This window comes from Arachis hypogaea, chromosome 19 (assembly GCF_003086295.3).
Source record: "Arachis hypogaea cultivar Tifrunner chromosome 19, arahy.Tifrunner.gnm2.J5K5, whole genome shotgun sequence".
NCBI classification, from domain to species: Eukaryota; Viridiplantae; Streptophyta; class Magnoliopsida; order Fabales; family Fabaceae; genus Arachis; species Arachis hypogaea.
The window spans coordinates 824,366-845,058 of record NC_092054.1 but is presented as its reverse complement, the minus strand read 5'-3'; the positions used below and the strand labels follow the sequence as shown (position 1 = coordinate 845,058).

Genomic DNA, 20,693 nt, shown 5'->3' with positions numbered 1-20,693 from the left:
AGTTGCATGGATCAATCGTTTACTAGAACCTGACATTTCCAAAAGTGTGAGTGGAACACTATAGCAGTGTATCTTTGGGAAGACCTAAAACATAGGCATTACCAAGGTGATGCGAAGAGTTGGTTTGGACATTCTCGGAAAAAATGTTTTTTTAATGAAATGTTTTTAAAAAGTTTTTATAAAAATAGAAGTGAATAAAATAAGATAAAAATAATTTTTTTGTTTATTTATTATATAAAAAATATTTTTTTAAAAAATTTAAAAAATATATATTATAATTTTTTAAAAAAAATATTTTTTAATATTTTTATTTTTATTATTAAAAATTTATTAAATATGTAAAAAATAATTTGTTTTTATTAAAAAAAAAACTCTTTTTATCGATTGAACACCCAACCAAATACTAAATTTTGAAAACCCTTCTACCAAGTACCAAGTAAGTAGTAAGTAGTAAGTAGTAACTAGTGGCCGAGGATTGAGAAGCACCCTCTTGGACTCTGTCTCTGCTATCCCCGTAAGGTCACACTGCTTTGACTGGGTACAATGGGTCGGTGCCGAGCTGCTTCGCGCCCTGCGGACGATGATCCCAACCTAAGGTTCGTTTGCTTCTTCCGCTGCACCATTGCCTTTGCCTGTCTTTAATCATATTCATACTACGAAGTGGAAATTTCATTCTTTCATGGTTTTTTCAAACAACTACTTTAATTTAGCATTCTGTATGATCTATCTCCTGCACCGCTCCATTTTTTTTCTTGTGGTTGAACAAGGAAAAAGAAAACTGGGTAATTAGAGTGTTTATGGTGTTCGTTAATTACCAAGGGGTTCCTTTCTTCGTGGGACTTAAGCATGATATATGATGCAGGTGCTCTTTTGCTCTTGCTCATGTGATGCTTATGCCTAATTTTCTTTCTAATTAGTTTAGAATTTAGATGATCTATTGTTGTTTCTTCTGGACCAAAGACTTAGGGAGTGAAGGGAAGGGCTTGAAGAGTAAATTGAGATACTTAAGGTGTGTTTGTCAGCTGGAGTTTGGAGAAGGGAAGCAAAGGAAGGGAAACGAGTTAATGCTCACTTCGGTCCAGTGCTTGAAGAGTAAATTGAGATTCTTAAGGGGTGTTTGTGAGCCAGAATTTGGAGGGGAAAGGAAAGGAAACACGTTAATGCTTACTTTAGTTCCTAATGGCACACTCGTGTGATTCCTTTTTTTATTATGTAGGTTTCAATAGGTCAAAATAGTTCCCGTAAGGCCGTAAGTGGCAAATGCGAGTCAAATGAGTGGCTCAAGAGACTTTCAGGGGACTAGTTTGAGTCATTTTTGTTACTTACAGGGACTTATTCAAAACTACAAAGACGAAAATGATTCATGCGTCTACTTAAATGTACAAAAGTGAGCATTAACCCAAACGGAAATGCTTGAAGAAGGGATAGGATGGGATGAGATGGTCTTTCATTTCCTTAATGAGAAATTTATAAAATAAATGAAGGGGTTACTCTTCCATTTTGGCTTTCCAAACTCCTCTATCCATAGTGGAACTTCTAGATATCTTGACTTTTGAATTTCATAACTCAAATCCTTTATCTATTTATTTAGAGGATCTGATGCTATCTATGTCTACCCGCTTTCCACAATACATCGGTTTCTTGTGGTGGACTTGGCTGAAGTGACTACTAATATGAAAAAAGTTTATGAAAGGATTCTTTTCTCCATTTCCCCTATTTGTTCTATGCTAATAAGAAGTAATTAAAGGCTTCTCTTTTAGAAATTTGATTAAATGAAATAAACGTGAAAATTAGAAAACATCAATGTGATCTAGTTATTAGTTACCTTTTGATACTTTTGAGTTGTGTATTATCTGGGGACTTTTTGTTTGACCTATGTTCAGCTACACATCTTCATCCATTTATTTATGTATGGAAAGCTTGAGTTGGAAGCGTTTGTGTTGAGAGGATGATTATACATAGTCCTACATGTTATTGACGTGTAAAAGCAAAATAGCATTGTATTTTTGCTCCTAAAGAAGCACATGTATACAAACTTCATTTTATTCTTTTTGAAAAATAGCATTATTTTCCCAAATGTGCTAATAAATATATCTTACTATAAAGGGCTCGGCCTATCATTGGACCCAAATCACTGGACAATGAACATCCATGAGATTTGTGGTGGAAGATAAGTGATTGGGTTGATAGGATTTAGAGTGTTCTAAATCAACCATAAGTGAGGGTTTATGTACTAGGATTAGAATTTGGGTAAACTATTGAGTGTTTATTCATATAGTCTTCACCAATCAAGGTGAACCTTCTTTTGATTTGCACCTGAACCTATGCCTATCATTCACTACAGGTGAAAACTGCGTCTAACATTAAAATGTTATTTTCTGTTTTTTATGTTACTGTTTGGCATCAAATTGACGTAAAGCTTTTGGTCATCAATTTTTTCCCTTTAATAGCACTTTTTCTTTTGAAGGGGATCACTTGTCGTCCTATATCTTTGTATTCTTCATCTATCCATCTTAATAAACTTTTTCTTTTGTCAAAAAATAAAATTACATTTCTTGATAATTTTGTTACTGTACTAGGTTGCGACATAAAACTTGAGCCTACATCTAGGTGGGTGGATTAGATTATTGAATTTCATGGTGGAAAGGTATTGACAAATATATGTTGATTATAATACGGGATAAGGTCATAAGGGGAAAATTTAGGGTCTTTTAAAAGCTAGGAAATATGGGTTGCGGTATGTTTAATGTTTCCTTTGGTTAAGTTGTGAAACATATGTGGGAAAGTATTGTTCACACTGAAGATGTGAGGGATAAATAAAATGCTTGTCCAATTAGGTGGTTGCATCTCGAGGCTTGAGAGGGAACAACGGGGACAAATGACAATCCGAAAAGTTTGTGCTTGTGAACTCCCCTCCCTTGCGAGGGGAAGTTTTTATGAATAGAGAGTGTATGCTTGTTCCTGGTCTACATATATTTTCCAGTAAGACAATATTTTAATCTTCAAATGACATAGAATTGGCTACATTTATCCTCTAAAGATCATTATCACTGCACAAACATCTCAAAGATCTAAAATGGTTCCATATATTTCCGTTTAGAGGACTAGTGCATAAAGGCCTCCTAGTCAAATTGTTTGGGTTCTTGAAAGTTCTTATATGATAATGGTAATATTTGGAGGACTTTTGTCTTTTATTTGGTGTAAAGCTGATGATCTGATTAGAGGTCTTCCCCCTCTGATATATAATGATTAGAAAGCTACACTTCATTGAGAGCTTTTTCGGTTTATTGTTCTTGTAAGGAGGATCTCTAATCCTCTGATCTTTTTAAAATATAAAATAAAAGATATTTGGAGAAATAATTTTATAGTTCCTATTTCCTTTGTGGAGTAAAATATGATTTTATAACTATTAATTTTATTCACAAGGTGATCTAGGGAAATCTATATGTAAATAGTCTCACCGTAGACATGATGCATAATAGGGCTCAATAGCATCATTTGATCTATGTAGCCGACTGCACCTAGTGAGAATGTGGAATAAGGCTTTGTTGTTGTAATTTTATTCACTGAGCTTACATAATAGGAAAAGGGGTAGTTGTTGCATTATTATTAAGGAAAATAGTAGTTGCCCCCTTATATTATAACTTGTGCACTTTAGCCCCTGCATTCTTATATAGTGCAAGTTGGCCTCGTGTATTAAAAAAAATGACACACATTCAAGAAAAAAAATGGCTTATTGAGCTGCACAATTAGGAAATTACAAGGAGTCAATTTGCACGAGCCTAAGTTTTGGTGGTGTAAAGTGTATATGGGGATTGATTTGCAGCTTTTTAAATGTAAGGTTAAAGTGTATATTGCCAATATTTAGGGGGTCTAAAGTGCCCTTTTGCCTATTATTTCTCTTGTAATGCTATTTCATTGTTTGTCATTTTTAGATCCAAGAAAAAAAAGGCTGCTTTGAATGTAGAGAATTTAGACACTTCATCCCCAGGTGATTTTTCATTTCTGTGTTCTCCCTTCCTTGCAAAAGGTCCATTATCATAACCTATAATAAGACCATTTTATAGATGTGGCAGCTCAAGGAGTAACTGATGGGAAAGGAGCTTTATACCACTGCAATTATTGCAACAAAGATATTTCAGGGATGATTCGCATTAAGTGTGCTGTATGTCAAGATTTTGATCTCTGCATAGAGTGTTTCTCTGTTGGGGCTGAAGTGACACCTCACAAAAGCAATCATCCATATATGATTATGGTATGTATTGTTCCTTTCTTTTATTTGATTTGATGTATTACTTTTAAAGAGTTAGAGTGATCAATACAGTTTTGGTCTCAGTTATCACAGCCAACTAAATGTCCGTTGCTTTCATTTTTTATACAGAATAATCTATAAGTTGATTACTTACTGGTTACATCTTTTTTTTCGAGAGTCCTCAACACATCAGAGTTAGACTAAGAATACTCTATTGTAACTCTGCTAAAACAGATTTCAGTTATGCAATGATACAGATTGTTCATCTTCTGAATCTCAAATTCTCTTATTACAGTTTTCTAGATTGTCTTACCTTGTCTTACTAAATGCTAGATTCTAGCATTTGACACACACTGGACATTGACATGTGTCTTGCTAGTTGTTGGCATCTCATTATCTTTTATGGTGTAAATTTAAAGTTACTTTACTGAGTCATTTTCTTATGACCATATCTCTTGCTTTGCTTTCACAGTTGATTATTTAAATTTTAACCATAAGGAGTTACATCTTCATCCCCCCCTTTTTTCTCTTGAAAATACTGTTGATATACTTGATTGTAGTTTATTTCTGCTAATATCAGGATGTTGGCAGTTGGTACTATGGATGTTACGAAAGGTTGTTTCCTTCATTTCCATCTTTTGAATATAATTTGTCGTCAAGAAAATCACAAAATGAGCTAAATGCTAGAGGCTGCTCTAAATTGCTTTAGTGGCGATACATTGTTGCTTGACAACACTGATTGTTAATAATTTGAAGAATAGTCTATTGTGAGGAGAATTTCTTATCGACCCGTCTATCATTCTCCTCTGTCTAGACTCTAGATCATATTATCCGGAAAAGAAAACTCAAAGATGGGTTACGTTCACTATAATTTTATGTTATCATTGTGCGTTGTGCCATAACATGCACCAATTCAGATATGCTTTAATGATAGAAACCTAAGTAGAATTACTAAAGTTTACAAGGAAGATATTGTGAAAAGCAAGAGAGAAAGAGAATAAGGCGGATCAGGGGAATGAAATGGGCTTTGATAAAAGTCTGCTGCTGTCTAACTAACTGCTGAGCTGTGCTTTAGTAATTGGACTTGAAGAAATTACGAGAGATACCAGTGAAAAGGGCAATATTTCAATGGGAGCGAGGTTTGTCGGGGTATGCAAGTACTGGGTGAGGAATTTTTGGAGATAGCAAACTCTATATCAAATTAAATTGGCTATCAATTTATGTCATTATTTTCATTCTCCAGAAAAGAGATTGCTGTGACCTTGTTATTGTCCATAATTCTTAGTTAACTAAGTGAACATTGTCACTCACTCACTCTTGTCCTGTTACTTTTTTCTTGTACCTGTCTTTATATATCTTTTATGCAATAACAGGTGCATTTCCTAACTTTCTCCAGAATGTTCAATAATCTCTCGTTTGTTTCTTGCCACTATATATTCACAATAAGAAAAATCTGGATGAAACTTTTCTCAATTCTTTCTCCCACTCATTCAGAGATGGTGGAATCTCGTCTTAGGTGGTTTGTACGTGTTGGGAGAAGACCAGAAGACATCTAGTCAAGAGGAAAGATCATATGGGATATAGCCTGGTTGGTTACGACTAGAGGGAGAACTAAGACCCTAAGTGAGCTAATCTAAAGAGATTTAGGCATAAATGGACTTAGTTCAAAAATGATTCCTGATAGGGTGTAATGTCATTGTTTGGTCCATGTAACCAAACTAACTTAGTAGTGCAAGGCTTTGTTGTTGGTGTTGTTGATGATGTTTGATACCTTGATCAAATCAATAACATTTTATTGAAAGTAATAAATTTTGCAATTTTCCTTTTTTGTGAGGTTGCCAGCATCAGTGCTTCAATGTTCACGGTTAAGAGATGTTAGTACAATAGTTTTGAGTTTCAAAAGAAATATTTTTCTTGCAGGATAATCTATCTTTTCCCCTTATAACTCCAGATTGGAATGCAGATGAAGAGATGTTACTCTTAGAGGTACTCCTCTATTTTCTTTCCACCTTTGCATAATATGTTAAGAGATGAAGATATACTACTTTGTTTGTTATGGATTTGCCTAATGAAAGTATGAAACAAACTTATTTCATTTTAGGGCATTGAGATGTATGGATTTGGGAATTGGAATGAAGTTGCTGAGTATGTTGGGACAAAAAGCAAATCTCAATGTATTGACCATTATAATGCTATATATATGAATTCACCGTGCTTTCCTCTCCCTGTAAGTGTATTTGAGAATGCTCTCATTGCTTTCATATTTGAGTGGTCTAATTGTCACATGCACACCCAGGATTTGTCACATGTTATGGGAAAAAACAAAGAGGAACTTCTTGAGATGGCAAAGGGACATGAAGTCAAGAAAGGTTTGTTTCTATATAATTTAAAATCACAGTTTTTGGAGATTATGTATGCAACTTGTGATTAGTTTGTTCGATTCCTTAAGCTTTGGAGACCAAGTGGTTGGAATTTACATTCCGTAGTAATAATCTGTTTATTGTTCCTTCGTAACCTCTTTATGTAGTTTAGTCCCATTCAACTTGTTCCAACAGTAAATAGTAAACTTATACTTCTACTGATCATTGATGACAAATTGTGTTGATAAATAGAAAAACCTGTCCGTTGTGATTGATATAACTTCATCTGGTTAGCTTACTTGGGAAACTATGCTTGAATTGCTTTAAAGAGATACACTCTTGGCACTAGTACGTGTAGTACATTGTACCACAGATTCAAATATCTTATTTTGAGTCATCTATTCTCATAATACAATAAACACGTATCAGTGTTCCCTCAAGCTGGCTCACATATTGAATATGCATCAAGCTTGTTATATATGTTATTGCTGCATCCTGGAATGATAATAGGAGATAGTGAATATGCCAATTGGTCATAAGAGGTAACAATAATGTGGTGACTTCTTTAGGGACCATCCTTTTGTGACATGACAATCAATTTCAACATGCTTCCATGCATTAACGAAAGTTAGAATATTACAAGATGCATGCTTTTATGCTCCTAAGTTGTCGGTTTTATGTTCCAATATAAAGTTTCTTGGCTGTTAATGTAATAAGCGTGTGTTATTTTTGTCCCCCCCCCCCCCCCCCCCCCCTTTCTCCTGCACAGAATGCCCGGCAACTGCAAAGCTTACTCTGAAAGAAGAACCTCCCTTGTCTGAGGGAATAAAGTACACTTCAGCTATTTACACTGATTATTAAAATTGATCATGTATGATAAAATACTAATTCTTTGGTGTAACATCTCAGCTCTGAAGAATCTAATAGGGCAGAAGTCACTAATCCAACATCTATGTTAACCTCAGGTACAATATATGCCTTAAGGAAAGTCTATATAATTGTTTGCTAGGATTTTCTTATTAGTTTTAATTTATATGGATTACATTGGTTCAGTATGTGGCAAAACTTACTCAAGTACAATTAAGAAGGCTTCCAATGTGAGCCAGAATGCAGATGGAGTTAAGGTGGAAGGTATGTATTCTGATGTGTAATTCAGGACCAATATGATGTTACGTTATCTTTCAATGATCTGATTGTTGTGTGTTAAATTTTTGTCCATCAACTTTTTGGGTTACTATGACTGCTGAAGGTTTGATACATGATACATAATACATGATAAGGCACAATGGCATCATTTGTTTCATGTAGTTGACCCCACCTAGTGGGATAAGGCATTGTTGTTGTTGTATGACTGCCGAAGGTATTCAAACTAAGGGGTAATTTATTTTTAAAACACGTGCGGATCAGATTCCTCAAGATTCACTCTCATACAACCTTAAGCTATTAGGTGAACATGCTCATGGGTAATTATGTTAATATGTCGCTTCATATAATGACCATTGGGTTTAAAGAGCGGATGGTGGAACATGCATGAGTTAAGCTGTTGGAGATGAGGATTCAACTATTGGCCCCTTTGTTCTGGAAGCTGTTGTGAATCATGCCATGCTAAGCAGCAACTCTCTCTTGAATGCTTAAGCTTTTAGCCCCACATTCATGGTTTTTATACTTTTGACACTCTTGCACCTCATTTCTTCTATCCTGCTATGACTAGATGCTTCGAATAGTCCAATCTTTCTTTCCTTCCCCATTTCTTTCCTGGCATAGTTTCCATAGCTGTGAATGCTATCCATAGCTTCATTGCCCAAAACCTAAGATTTAGGTTTCTCATTTGATAGACAAGCTGTTGCCTTAATAATGTCAGATAATCTTATGGGTAAAGGATCTGTTAGAGTATTTGGTGAAGTAATGCTGGTACACATATCTATTTTGATAATAGCAATTATTACTAACATAAGTGTACTTGGCATGTGTGATAGATAAAAGCTATAAAAAGCACACCCTGTGCACAAGTATCCCTCGCGGGGGATGGGTTGCACCCAAAGGGTGTAATAAGATAAAACGATATATAATATAAAAACTATTAAAACTAAAATTTTAGTATTAAAGCAGTTTAGCTTTGATTAATATGGATTCTCAAGTTCTTTCTTCTGTTGCCAAAGGATTAATATGAATTATTAGCTAACGTGGATGCGACACTGATGTTAATTTTGTTTTGTAAAATTGTTAGGAAAGGGATTGACATGCTTGGTTCTATGGTTTATCTTTGCTGTCATTCTTGAATTCTGATTCACTTTTGATACAGGTGGTTATGTCTTTTTATACTTCCATGAGTTCAATCTCTGACTCTCTCTCTCTCTCTCTCTCTCTCTCTCTCTCTAGTAGAATATCAATCAGATCGGAGCATTGGAGAGAAGAAACCGAAGTTATCTGGCAAAGTTGAGCCTTCTGTGACCGAGTTGAGTGGATACAGTTTTAAGAGAGAGGAATTCGAAATTGAATATGACAATGATGCAGAGCAAGTATTAGCAGATATGGAATTTAAGGACATCGATACTGAGTCTGAACGTGAAATGAAACTGCATGTGCTCCGTATTTATTCAAGAAGGTACCTGTGCCATTCTTTGTGGTTAATTAGAAAACTAATTCTTCCCTTTGAAAGAGAACTAAATCGACCATTTAGAATCGTCTTTCCGGATGAAATTATGGTTGAAGAACTCTTGGAATGAATAGAATATTCATATTTTTAGAATTATAGGATTTTTAAGATGAGACATCCAGATTGCAAATTTTGTTCTTCATTATTCCTTAGGGATTATATGATTATTGAGTTTGTAGTCACATCCTTTTTGTTTATGTTTGTTTTTAGCATGATTGCTTTGAAATATTTGCTTGCTCATTCTTAAGCTAGAACAACTGTCATTATTGAGAGTAAATTGTTTAATATGCATGAGATTTCTCATTAATTCCATTCGAAAACACAATATTTGGATTTCCATGTAGTCATGTACTTAATTTCTTTTCACCTGACACGAGGACTCCTTTCAAGTCTTACTAACACTGATAAAACAAAATTTATATGCTCCTTGGCGTTTTGCTTTCTTGAATTACATATTTCGGGGGATCGATTAACTATCAAAGATGGAAATGGGGTATTGTTTCCCGCATTATAAATCCCTTCTACTGAGGTGGTGCAGTGCAGGATTTTAGCTTACCATACCACCTCATTTATTTGGTATCAATTTTCTATAGTTTTTGGATCTCAATTTTGTTTTTCATATTCCTCCATTTCCTATTCTCAATTATGGGAAAATGCTGCACAGATTAGATGAGCGGAAGCGCAGAAAGAATTTTATACTTGAAAGAAATTTACTTTATCCTGATCCATTTGAGAAAAGTCTCTCTCCTGAGGAGGTTGAAATATGTCAGCGCTATAAGGTCTTCACACGGTTTCACTCGAAAGAAGAGCATATGGAGTTGCTCAAAAATATTATTGAAGAACACAGGCTTATCAAAAGAATACAGGATTTGCAGGTATAAAATTCTACTATATATTCTTGGTGGAGCCAACATACTTGTCATTTTCTATGATATTGAAAATGATGAGATTGGACATTTCTTGTGAAATCGAAGAAAACTGAATGGAGGAAATAAGAGAAAGGACTCATGTTATTTCATTTTATCTAGAAGGGGGTATATATACAAATATCTATCACCTACTATCTAAATACTTAACTAATAACTACCAACTACATGCTGACCTGACTTTGGACATAGTCAAAGGTTCTAGGGAATACCTTTTGATGGATTCAAATTTATAGTCCTGTTTTCTCAAATGCTTGTATTTTTTGTGAATATATGTAGGAAGTTAAAGCAGTCGTGAACATGGTTTTCTCGGCTAGGGGGAGATTATTCAAATATGCAGTGGGGTTAGAGATTTTTACTGCATCCTTGAATTTTTGTTAGTTGTAGTTAGGTTTTTGATAGACTTCATGCTTCAGTCTATCTGAGGATAACTTAGATAAGGAAGAGTATAAAGTAATAATAAGACGAAGGAGAGGTGGGTGGCTATTGGCTACACTTCACAATTGTGCTTCATGAGTAAATGTTATCCTGTGGTGAACGATTCTCTTTCGAAATGGACACTGATATAATGCCATTTCCATTGAATTATAATTTAGGAAGCACATACTGCTGGCTATCAAACATCTACAGAGGCTTACAAATTTATCGAACAGAAGAAAAAAGAAGCGGAACGTGTTGTTAAAGAAAATAATCATATTGGTGTTGGTGCTAAGATATTACCAAGACCGTATTATCTCAAAGGAGAACTTGATAGCAACTCACTGGGTCTTCATAAGGATATTACAGCTCCACTTTCTGGGGTGAAGTATCCAGCTGCGGCCATACAGGATATATCAAGATCTCTAGAAGAATGGGATATTAGTGGATTCGCCGGGGCTGAACTGCTGTCTGAATCTGTGAGTTCCCTTGTTTTAGATCACTTTATTTATTTTTTTTTTACGTTTATGTTTGCCATTTTAACCTTACCTTTTCCTTTTAATGTCAATCTGATCCTGTAGAATGCATGACCTGTTTTTTCATGGGGGCATTTAAGTTTGGGGGTGGATGGTTGGGGCTGGGAGTTTTGTTCCATGGGCTGCCTTTATGATATGTTTGCTCCGATTCAAAATACTTAAAAAAAAGAAAAATCTAGTAAAGATACAATTTTTTCTAAGATTGTAAATAAGATTTTAGTCTAACTTTCCAAAATGTTCAATATAGTCTCAAGACTACATTTTTGTGATTCAAGTTAGTCCTTCTGTAATCTTGGAGACTAAATTGAATCATGCTTACAATCTTACGGATAAAATTGAAGCTCACTCATCCAGAAAGATATAGCATGCTTTTTTAAAATAAATAAAAACAAACAAAATTAGCTATAAATAAGTAAACAATTGTATTTAATGATTATTGAATCCTCACAATTATATTAAGATGTTATTAGAGAAGTTAACTAATGTTATCTTGGTAATAGAAATGGACAGTTATTTTAGAACTTCAATTTCTTCAAAACTTGATAGATATATTAAAACGGTGGGAGACGTCACGTCTATTTGAATTCGAGAGTGTTTGATATGATTTGTTTGTTTGTTCAACAATGCTGATTTTCAGGAGATAAATCTTTGTAATGAGATCAGAATACTACCATCACACTATTTCAAAATGCAGAATGTCTTATCATCAGAAATTTCAAAAGGCAACATATCGAAGAAATGTGATGCGCATAGGTTGTTCAAGGTCGAGCCAAGCAAGGTTGATAGAGTTTATGATATCCTTATAAAAAAGGGGATTGCTTCTTCAAATTGAAACTTAAATAGTCATATTTGCACATATATGTAATAGTTTAGAATATAAATATGTTCAAGCACTACATGTTCAGTGTAAACAAAGCACGGGTTAACTTATTTCCACATTTTCTATTTGTATAAGCTCTTATCATTCTAGTCCTCCTCTATTTGTTTCCACTAGAGGGTTCCTGTGTGTTGAACCGACTGTGGTAGAGGTTATGTCATGTACAATGTGTTGTATATAACCATGGTGATTGCTCCGGTGAAGATTGGTAGATTCTTCCCGTGAAGATGAGGTGCCTTGCTAGAATCCCCGTAAAATGCCAGCGCATGTGCAAACATAGCAGAATTGTAGGTGGAAATGGTTTTTGCCAGATCAAGTTCTCTAAAGTGAGAACGTTAGGATCTAACCATCTATGAATAAAAGTATTTAAGATTTATGAGAATCATGCGGAAGCCTTGGTCAAAGGAATTGTAGAGCTTATGAGGAGAGATTGGAGGTTAGCATAATAGCTAGAATATTGTTTTAATTCTTAAAATCTTTCGATATTACGATTTTAATTGAGTTAATTGATTTTACGAAATTTTTACTAGTTTTAACTATTTTAAGATTTAAATCTTATTAAGATTTTACGTTTTATGTATTTAATTTATTTTTTCGATTTTATGTAAAATTTTGATTTTTTCTATCTTGGAGGTTAGTATTTCGGCACACATACACACAAGGAAATCGTGGAGCAGATTGAATGCCCGAAGAAAGTTTAAAAATGCAACAGGTTTCCACTTTGTGGACAGCCCACCATGCAATCTTAGGATGATTATTGTAGAAGACTGTAGAGGGGTTTCATTTCCCCGTCTTGTGACTGATCTGTAAGCTTTGTTTTTCTGTTGGGCTTCTAAGCCCCGTTAAAACACCGAAAAAAAAAAGTAATAAGATTTATATTTACAAATTTAAAAGGCGGTTACACCATTATTTTCGTTTTATCAAATTTTTATCGAGTAAAATTCACTTTTTCGAAATTTTTTTAAAATTTAATTTAATTTAATTTTATCTCTATTGTTAATTTGTTGATAGTCAACAACCAATCAAACTTTTTTTGTTTCTAATTCCATGAGTAATTCTTATCATCATCATCTTCACTTTTTAGTTTTTACTCTTCATTGTTACCATCACCATCACCATCACCTTCATGTTTAAAATTATTTCATTTGTACGTATCAAAGGTGCCCAAAATAATTTTGCTCATTGATGGTAGACTTTGTATTAGTCCTCTCTTCATACGGTACATTTTGTTTTCATGTCTCTTTTAATGTGAGTGCTTTTTAAATTAGCACTTTTTTGTTAAAAGTATTTTTTATTAGTGTCTCTTAATTAATATGCTAAAAAAAGGTGTCATGATGATAAAATAATAATATTTATATAAAAAAGTAAATTATTAAAATGATATTCAAAAATTTTTATTATTAACTAAAAAAATCTTAAAAAATGTTAACGATAAATAAATAAATAAAAATTTAAAAATATAATAAAAAATATAATATTAAATATATATTCTAAAAATAGATTTTAAAAATCAAAATTTGATACAAATTTTATAATCATTATTAGAAATTAATTTTTTATTCTTTAAATTTAGTAATTTATGTAAAGTGATTTTTTTAAAAAAATTAATGTGAATCACTATATTTTTTGAAAAATAAAAAATCTAATAATTAAATTTTATTTTAAATTATTTTTATAAATCTTTTAAATATTTATTCAAATATTTAAACAAAAATTTAGATCAAATAGATAAATTATTTTTTAAATATGAATTTTTTGTTATTTACAAAAATATAATATTTATTAATTATTTTTTATCGTATTTTTAAATTATTTAAAAATTATTTTGTCGATAATATATTTTAAAAAATAAAAAAACCTGAATTTTTGGATTCTAAATTAATAATTAACACACCTAAATAATTTTAAAAGAGTTGTATTTTGATGTTAAAATGGCTTAAAAAGTTAGTGAATAACGCACAAAAATTGGTACACTGCCACGTCGCAAAACTTAGGCAACACGCTGCTGCTTCAAAGTTCAAAGCTCAAACAGTTGGGACACGACGCCTTTACAAGCCTACACTACAGCACCATCACTCCACACTCCACACACACTCGTATCTCGCCTTTTCCTCTCCTCATTCTCCTTCTCCACCCGCAATGCCGCCGGAGAACAAACTAGCGTTGGTGCCTCAGCCGAGCTACACCACCGAGTTCAGATCGTTCAACGACGATGCGTGGTACTCAGTGGCCATCTCTTTGGAATCCCAAATGCAGCTCAGAATAAAATACTCCAATTTTTCCGATGATCACGACGATGTATTTGAAGCCTCTCAGTTCGAGACGCAACAGAAGCTGGATCTATTCATAGAGCGGTTCAGGCCCCTCTCAAGGCAGCTCCAGGATTACGAATGTCATCAGCTCCGTCAAGGCGTCAGGGTTTGCGCCTGCCACCGCTTCAGCAACGACGACGTTCGCTTCTACGACGCTGAGGTTGATTCGGTTAGTTTCCTGGGTTTTTCTCTGCATCACATTGTGTTCGAAATTCAAATGAAGTAAAAACAGAGTGAGTTTCTTTGTTAATACATTCAAACATGTGCACCGAGAAGAAATGTAGAGGAACTCAGGGAAGTAAAAATTGGGGGAAATGTGCATTGTTCTTGTGAATCATATGTATTGCTTAAAGCCATAATTTTACATTCTTGATTGAATTACTTCTTCTATTTATCATGCTTTCATAGGTACAACAAAATGAGCATTCTTTTGAAGCCGGAGAGGAATTGTGCTCTTGCAGATTTGTACTATCGTGGTTGCATGGGCCAAATGATGGAAAATTAACCCATACAACCATTGATAGTATTTGTTTGGTTCAGCCTGTGGTAGAGCTGGATCCTGTACTTACTTCATTTCTAGTGGCTAGGGAGACAGCAGAATGTCTTCTGGCTCGTCCAATCTCCATGGCAAAGGAAGTTTTTGGACGTGAAATTGTTGTATCCTGCAAGGAACGCCCAACTACTGTTCCTAGGCTGGGTTATTTTGAACGAAATAAGAAGGTATGACCATGCTAAAGTAAATTATAATAGCAGTTCAAATTCCAGTTCTTAGATGCCTTTTCAGAGCGTGTGACATTGTGCATTCCCCTCAGGAAAAACGACGCGCCAAGCGGTCTGTTGTGAAATCTGACACCTCTGAAGGTAACGTTTATGTGCAATAGAGTAGAAAAACAATGTGCCACTCATGTCATTCGCTAATTTTTGTTTAATGTATGTGGTTGTCTTAACTTCAACCTTTATGATAATGTTAATTGATAAAATTAAACACCTGGGGTGTTCTGGATCACTTTATTTGATTAAGTCTGAAATAGTCAATAAAAAAATGAATTGAATAGGAATTGGTTAGATTGACACTCGAGATGGATAATTAAAATTTTTCTTAAAGATGCTGTTATGTTGGCAGATAGTAAGATGAAACTCTATTTTGTGATATTTGGTTTCGATACATTTTTTTAATGTTATTATAAAGTTGTATAGTTGTATATTAATCACTTGAGACTAGCAAATAGATAACTAAACTGTTTTGATATCCAAAATGTGATAGTTTTGTTCTGCTAGCCCAGATATAGCCAAGGTGAAATGAAGCATAAGCGATATAGTTATTCCAAATAGATATATATTTCCTGGTTTGCTAGTTTGGTGAAAGATGGCTCGAGATTGATAATGTTCACACTCATTTTAATCTTTAAATTTTGATATATTTTGACAGAGCAATTTCCTGTGGTACAGATTCTAAGTTAGGATTTGATGTGTGTGAACATGGATTCATGGAATGTTTTGTTTCTATATGCGTGCGGATATTTGTCCACCATGTTGGGCTATAGTTAGCATTGACTCAATAAGGAAATAGGATTTGGTACGGCTTCTTTAGATCCAGTGGAAAAGGGATAATAATGCATGTAGGGGCAGAGCTAGGTTGAATTTTAGGAAGGGGCCAAAAATTATTTCGCAATAAAAAAGAGATTAAAATAAAAAATTTAGGGGGCTAACTTGAAAATTACATATTATCTATAAAAAGATATTGAAGATTATTATGTGGCAGGAAAATTTGGATCTTATGTTATTATGTGGATGTAAAGAATGAGGTGTAATCTTGTACAAAAGGATGGCTATGATAACTTTTTTGAAAGTACCACTAGATCATTTTGATAATAACCAAGTAAAATTCTAGCTAGCGTAGGCGGTTATTTCGATTATAAGGAGTTTAAGAATTTAGTAAAGGTTGAATCGGAGTTTTTCAAGTATGTACTTGCATTTTTTATAAGCATTTTTAAAAGTTTCTTTGGTCACGTTTGGTTCTAAGAATAGGACAAGACAAGACATTGAGAATAAGATATAAAGAATAGAAACACAAAAGTTAGTGTTCCTGTATTTTGTTTTGTGATAAACTAGAACAAATTATGAAGTCTAATTTATTTTCATTCAAAAAATTTGGAAAGAAGAATATGATAATAAAAAACTAACAAGAATAATGAAAGAAGTTGTGTCTCTTATTATTGTCTCCGTGTCCTTCTTCTCAGGATGGATACAAAATACACTAATTCAGTGTCTCTTGACAGAATGTCTCTATCTATGTCTCATTTGCCAAACATGATTTTGTGTCTCTGTGTCCCTGTCTTAGTGTCCCGTGCCTATAAACAAGCGCAGTGCCTATAAACAAGCGCAGTCTGTGTGTCAATCATCAGATCTTGACATTCTTCTACCACATATTGCATTATATTGGCCTTACACTCCCTACATCAATGTTACTTTACTCTGAATTTTTTACTTCTAATTCTAAAAGCTAAATTGGATTTTGAGTTGTTGGTGTTGATTGATACATATTTGGAATGCTTCTTAAATGTTTATAAATTCTTGTTTTACTATAGTAACAATTGCATGAAGAGTTGAGCTCATTGGTGTTCCTTATATTACACATATTCTTATGAACAAGGATACTCCAAATTGACTATGCTTCTTGATGAATGAGCTGATTCACTTTTCTATATTATAGAAGGAAAAATTCAATGGATTCACGATTTATACAAAAGGATTTAGTGCTTGTTTGGGCACCATTATTTTGATAAAAAAAGATATTTTTTCAATGAAAAAAGATCTTTTTTTATTTTTTAGTGTGTTTGGCAAATTTCTAGTAGTAAAAGTAAAAGCACTAGAAAAATCAAGAAAACATCTTTTTTGAGAAGCTGTTTAGGGCTTGTTTGGGCGAGCTTCTAGAAAAAGATCTTTTTTTGAGTTATCTATTTTTAAAAGATCTTATAAAAAAGTAGAAGTAATTTTATGTTTTGGTATCTCATGCAAAAAGATCTTTTTATCTATCAATTATGTTTGGGTATAATAATATAAAAGTACTTTTTTGTTTATTTATTACATGAAAAACATCTTTTTTTTAGGGAAAAAAATCTTTTAAAAAAAAGATGTAAATTACAGCTTCTCAAAAAAAAAATGTTTTTTTTTTTATTTTTTCTAATGATTTTACTTTTACTACTAGAAATTTGCCAAACACACTAAAAAATGAAAAAAGATTGAAAAAAGATCTTTTTTTATCAAAATAATGGCATCCAAACAAGCATTAATTTACATCTTTTTTTGAAAAGATGTTTTTCCTTAAAAAAAGATGTTTTTCATGTAGTTAAAAAAAAGTACTTTTATATTGTTATACCCAAACATAATTGATAAATAAAAAGATCTTTTTGCATGAGATACCCAAACATAAAATTACTTTTACTTTTTTATAAGATCTTTTAAAAAAAAAAAACTCAAAAAAAGATATTTTCATAGAAGCTCACCTAAACAGACCCTTAAGATGTTTACTTCTGATTCACTTTTCTATATTATACGTTGGATTCGAGGGTTATTATGTGTATATCTGGCACTTGGAAGAATTGAAAGACTAAATGACATTGTTACCTGATGGGTTCACTTGCACATTTAGGAAACTAAATCATAAGATGTGCTTTATTTCTTTTAAGGAATTCCTTGATTATCACAAATGTATCATAATGTTTGAGATGCTCTAGAAGATAAATGTGCACTAAGCTTTCAAAATCATGGTTTGGAAAACAACTATGTTATGTGTACACAAAAAATTAGTTGTCAAATCAGTCATTCGTATATCGTACATGTTAGAATACAAAATACACATTTAAAATAAGTCAAACAACACATGTATTTATATACAAATTCATAATAGGTTGATTTTTCATGTGCCCATAGTATTTTTGTTTGGGAGATGCATGAAGTTGGCATAAGTATGAAATTTTTTATTTATGTTTAAATTTTGATCTTTCTTTCATTCTATATATTTTTTCCTTTTTTTTTATTATTGTGTTCTATGTTACTAATCTTCCAGCATTTCCTTGGTTTTCGCTTTCCCTTTTTCATATTTTGGCTTACAGTCCGACGCCGACGCCAACGAATGGGAGAGAGCGATCTAGAAGGGTTGAAAAACCAGTGTGCAATATTGATTGGCAATGTTGAGAAGGAGTTGGGTCCATTAGCTGTTGCCAACTTCCTACATACACACATTGAAATGTCGCCTCGGGTTTTCATTTTTCCAAGTTGTTCATCAGAAATATATACCAAGGCTGCCATTGTTCTAGATACTGAAAAAGATTTTCAGAAGCTATGTGAATTTTTAGATAATCACAACCACATCATAACATCTGTAACTGGCAGGTAACTTTATTATTATTATTATTATTATTATTATTATTATGTTCAGAAAAGGAAATTTACTTTAATTCAAACACAATATTTAGTCTTTTTACATTTGATAATATCAAATATTATTTGTGTATTATTAGCCAATTGAATTATTAGCTTGGTGACACTACAAAAGAGAGGAACTTGTGTTCAAATATCTATAGGTGAGGTTGACCGCATAGATCAAACAACGCAATTGCATCTTATTATGTATCATATTTGTAGTAAGTTCATTTATGCTCAAGTTTCTCTTGATCACCTTGTTCAGAATCATTTTGGGTTTTCTTTTTCCCCTGACCATTAGTCTACCATCCATCTAATCAATCTTTTCGAGTACTCCACTGGTCTTTCTCCATATATTCAAATCTCTTAAGATGGGATTCTAGCATTTTTTCCACAATAGATGCTATTGCAACTCTCTCTTGTCCCCATTTCTTATTTTGTCCAATAGCGTCTCATCCATCTAAATATTTTCATCTTAGTCACATTAAAGCTTATGTTAGTCTTAAGGGTACCTTTTATTGCTTATGTCTTGAATTTCACTATTTGCCATGTCTTCTTGACTGTCATTTTCCAGGCCGTGGGTGATTATGGAAAAGTTAGTGGGGCTGAAAAAAATTAAAGCGTCACTAGGAACATTGTTGCCTGAATCTAAGGTAGGCGAATTTCTTATCCGTTTTCTGGCAGTAGCCAACAGTGAGAATAATTTTAAGGCTTGTAGTGACATGACAATTGTTCAAGCTAAATAATTGTTTCATGTAAAATTAATGCACGAAGAAATTGTTATAATTTATTGGGTAAAGTACTATATTGGTCTCCAACGTTTAGGCCAGATCCTGTTTTGGTTTTTAACGTTTTAATCATTCTATTTTAGTCTAAAAAATTTTTAACATGGCCTCCATATAGTCCTGCAGTTAACCCTTGCTTCAATAGGTAATGTACATACCTTCAAACGTCGTTCTTCAAAAACCAAAGGCTTTCGCACTGCCTGCCTGAGTGGAATCCACCTACAAACGAGCAGCAGTGTGATCTCTTTCCCTTATATTGTGTTTTTTGTCTCAACACAGGAATGGTTAGATGCACTCTAAATACAAAAGTGTAAACGACCACTTATACTGGGACTCTCCGTTAACTATTGAAGCAAGGGTTAATAATAGGACTATATTGATGCCATTTTAAATTTTTTGGGATTAAAATAGGACGATTAAAACGTTAGGGAATAAAATAGGATCTGACCCAAACGTTGGGGACCAATATAATATAAGTAGATACAATTTCTTTTTACAATATTATCCGGTGAAATTCATCGTTTTGAGATAACTTTTAAATTTGTAAATGTGAATGATAGTTACATTTGTTGATATGATGATATATAAGTGGATATGTATACAATTTTTTATTTGAAGTAATATTTGAAAAAGGTAGTTATTTTTGTTAATATAACAATACTTACGTTAGTTGGTTTCACAGAATCAAAATGGCAGAATGGGCAACCATCTGAAGGTTGTTCCATCAGGGACTCGAGAATTTAAGACTGCCAGTGACCACAGAGATTTGTTTTTGGAATTTACTAATCACCTAAAGCAACTATATAAGAAGCTAGCATCAGAGGAGAGATCGATCTATGGTAGTTTGTGATAATTGTTCATATTTTTATCACCAGTTTTGTATATAATTTTTTGTTGACAGTTGTAGAAATAACTGTCTATTAGATTGTTGACATTTGACACTCCGGATTTTTTTAGTATAGTTAAGCTTGCATGAAATTCTTGAGTAGTTGCAAAATTCTCGAGTAGTTACATAAAAATCTTTTATAATACTATTATTGCAATTAAAAAATAGATTGGACAATCTCTAATTCTAGCCATTACAAACTTATCTATACTAAATTCATACACACAATACTTAAGGGTTCCATTGACTTGGCCTAGTCAA

The 20,693-nt window shown here is 33.1% G+C and overlaps 2 protein-coding genes across 6 annotated transcripts; both read left to right on the top strand.

The window, feature by feature from the left end:
- Nucleotides 1-398: 398 nt before the first annotated feature.
- LOC112775637 (transcriptional adapter ADA2a-like) lies at nt 399-12,120 on the top strand. 4 transcript variants are annotated; one of them, XM_025819410.2, is made up of 13 exons: nt 399-596; nt 3,936-3,991; nt 4,068-4,255; nt 6,173-6,238; nt 6,354-6,479; nt 6,549-6,621; nt 7,382-7,442; nt 7,522-7,577; nt 7,666-7,743; nt 8,995-9,217; nt 9,933-10,143; nt 10,791-11,090; nt 11,785-12,120. In XM_025819410.2, exons 1-13 carry the CDS (start codon nt 544-546, stop codon nt 11,977-11,979), a joined length of 1,686 nt encoding a protein of 561 aa, XP_025675195.1. In that variant the 5' UTR covers nt 399-543; the 3' UTR covers nt 11,980-12,120. The 4 variants fall into 4 exon arrangements, with proteins under 4 accessions (XP_025675195.1, XP_025675194.1, XP_025675196.1 ...); XM_025819409.3 differs by having other exon boundaries at nt 8,992-9,217; XM_025819411.2 differs by having other exon boundaries at nt 420-596; nt 4,077-4,255; nt 8,992-9,217.
- Nucleotides 12,121-13,996: 1,876 nt separating this feature from the next.
- Nucleotides 13,997-20,524, top strand: LOC112777451 (uncharacterized). 2 transcript variants are annotated; one of them, XR_011877676.1, is made up of 7 exons: nt 13,997-14,505; nt 14,745-15,056; nt 15,149-15,197; nt 18,452-18,731; nt 18,860-18,922; nt 19,336-19,414; nt 20,229-20,524. XR_011877676.1 is itself a non-coding variant. In XM_025821823.3 (6 exons), exons 1-6 carry the CDS (start codon nt 14,164-14,166, stop codon nt 20,394-20,396), a joined length of 1,230 nt encoding a protein of 409 aa, XP_025677608.1. In that variant the 5' UTR covers nt 14,032-14,163; the 3' UTR covers nt 20,397-20,524. The 2 variants fall into 2 exon arrangements, 1 of the variants encoding a protein (XP_025677608.1); XM_025821823.3 differs by lacking the exon at nt 18,860-18,922 and having other exon boundaries at nt 14,032-14,505.
- The last annotated feature ends 169 nt before the right edge of the window (nt 20,525-20,693 follow it).

Coding starts and splice junctions, on each gene's coding strand:
- LOC112775637 (XM_025819409.3), top strand. CDS start 544: ATGGGTCGGTGCCGAGCTGCTTCGCGCCCTGCGGACGATGATCCCAAC. Junction 3,992..4,067: donor TTTAGACACTTCATCCCCAG/GTGATTTTTCAT, acceptor ACCATTTTATAG/ATGTGGCAGCTCAAGGAGTA. Junction 4,256..6,172: donor ATCATCCATATATGATTATG/GTATGTATTGTT, acceptor TTTTTCTTGCAG/GATAATCTATCTTTTCCCCT.
- LOC112777451 (XM_025821823.3), top strand. CDS start 14,164: ATGCCGCCGGAGAACAAACTAGCGTTGGTGCCTCAGCCGAGCTACACC. Junction 15,198..18,451: donor GAAATCTGACACCTCTGAAG/GTAACGTTTATG, acceptor TTTGGCTTACAG/TCCGACGCCGACGCCAACGA. Junction 19,415..20,228: donor CATTGTTGCCTGAATCTAAG/GTAGGCGAATTT, acceptor TTGGTTTCACAG/AATCAAAATGGCAGAATGGG.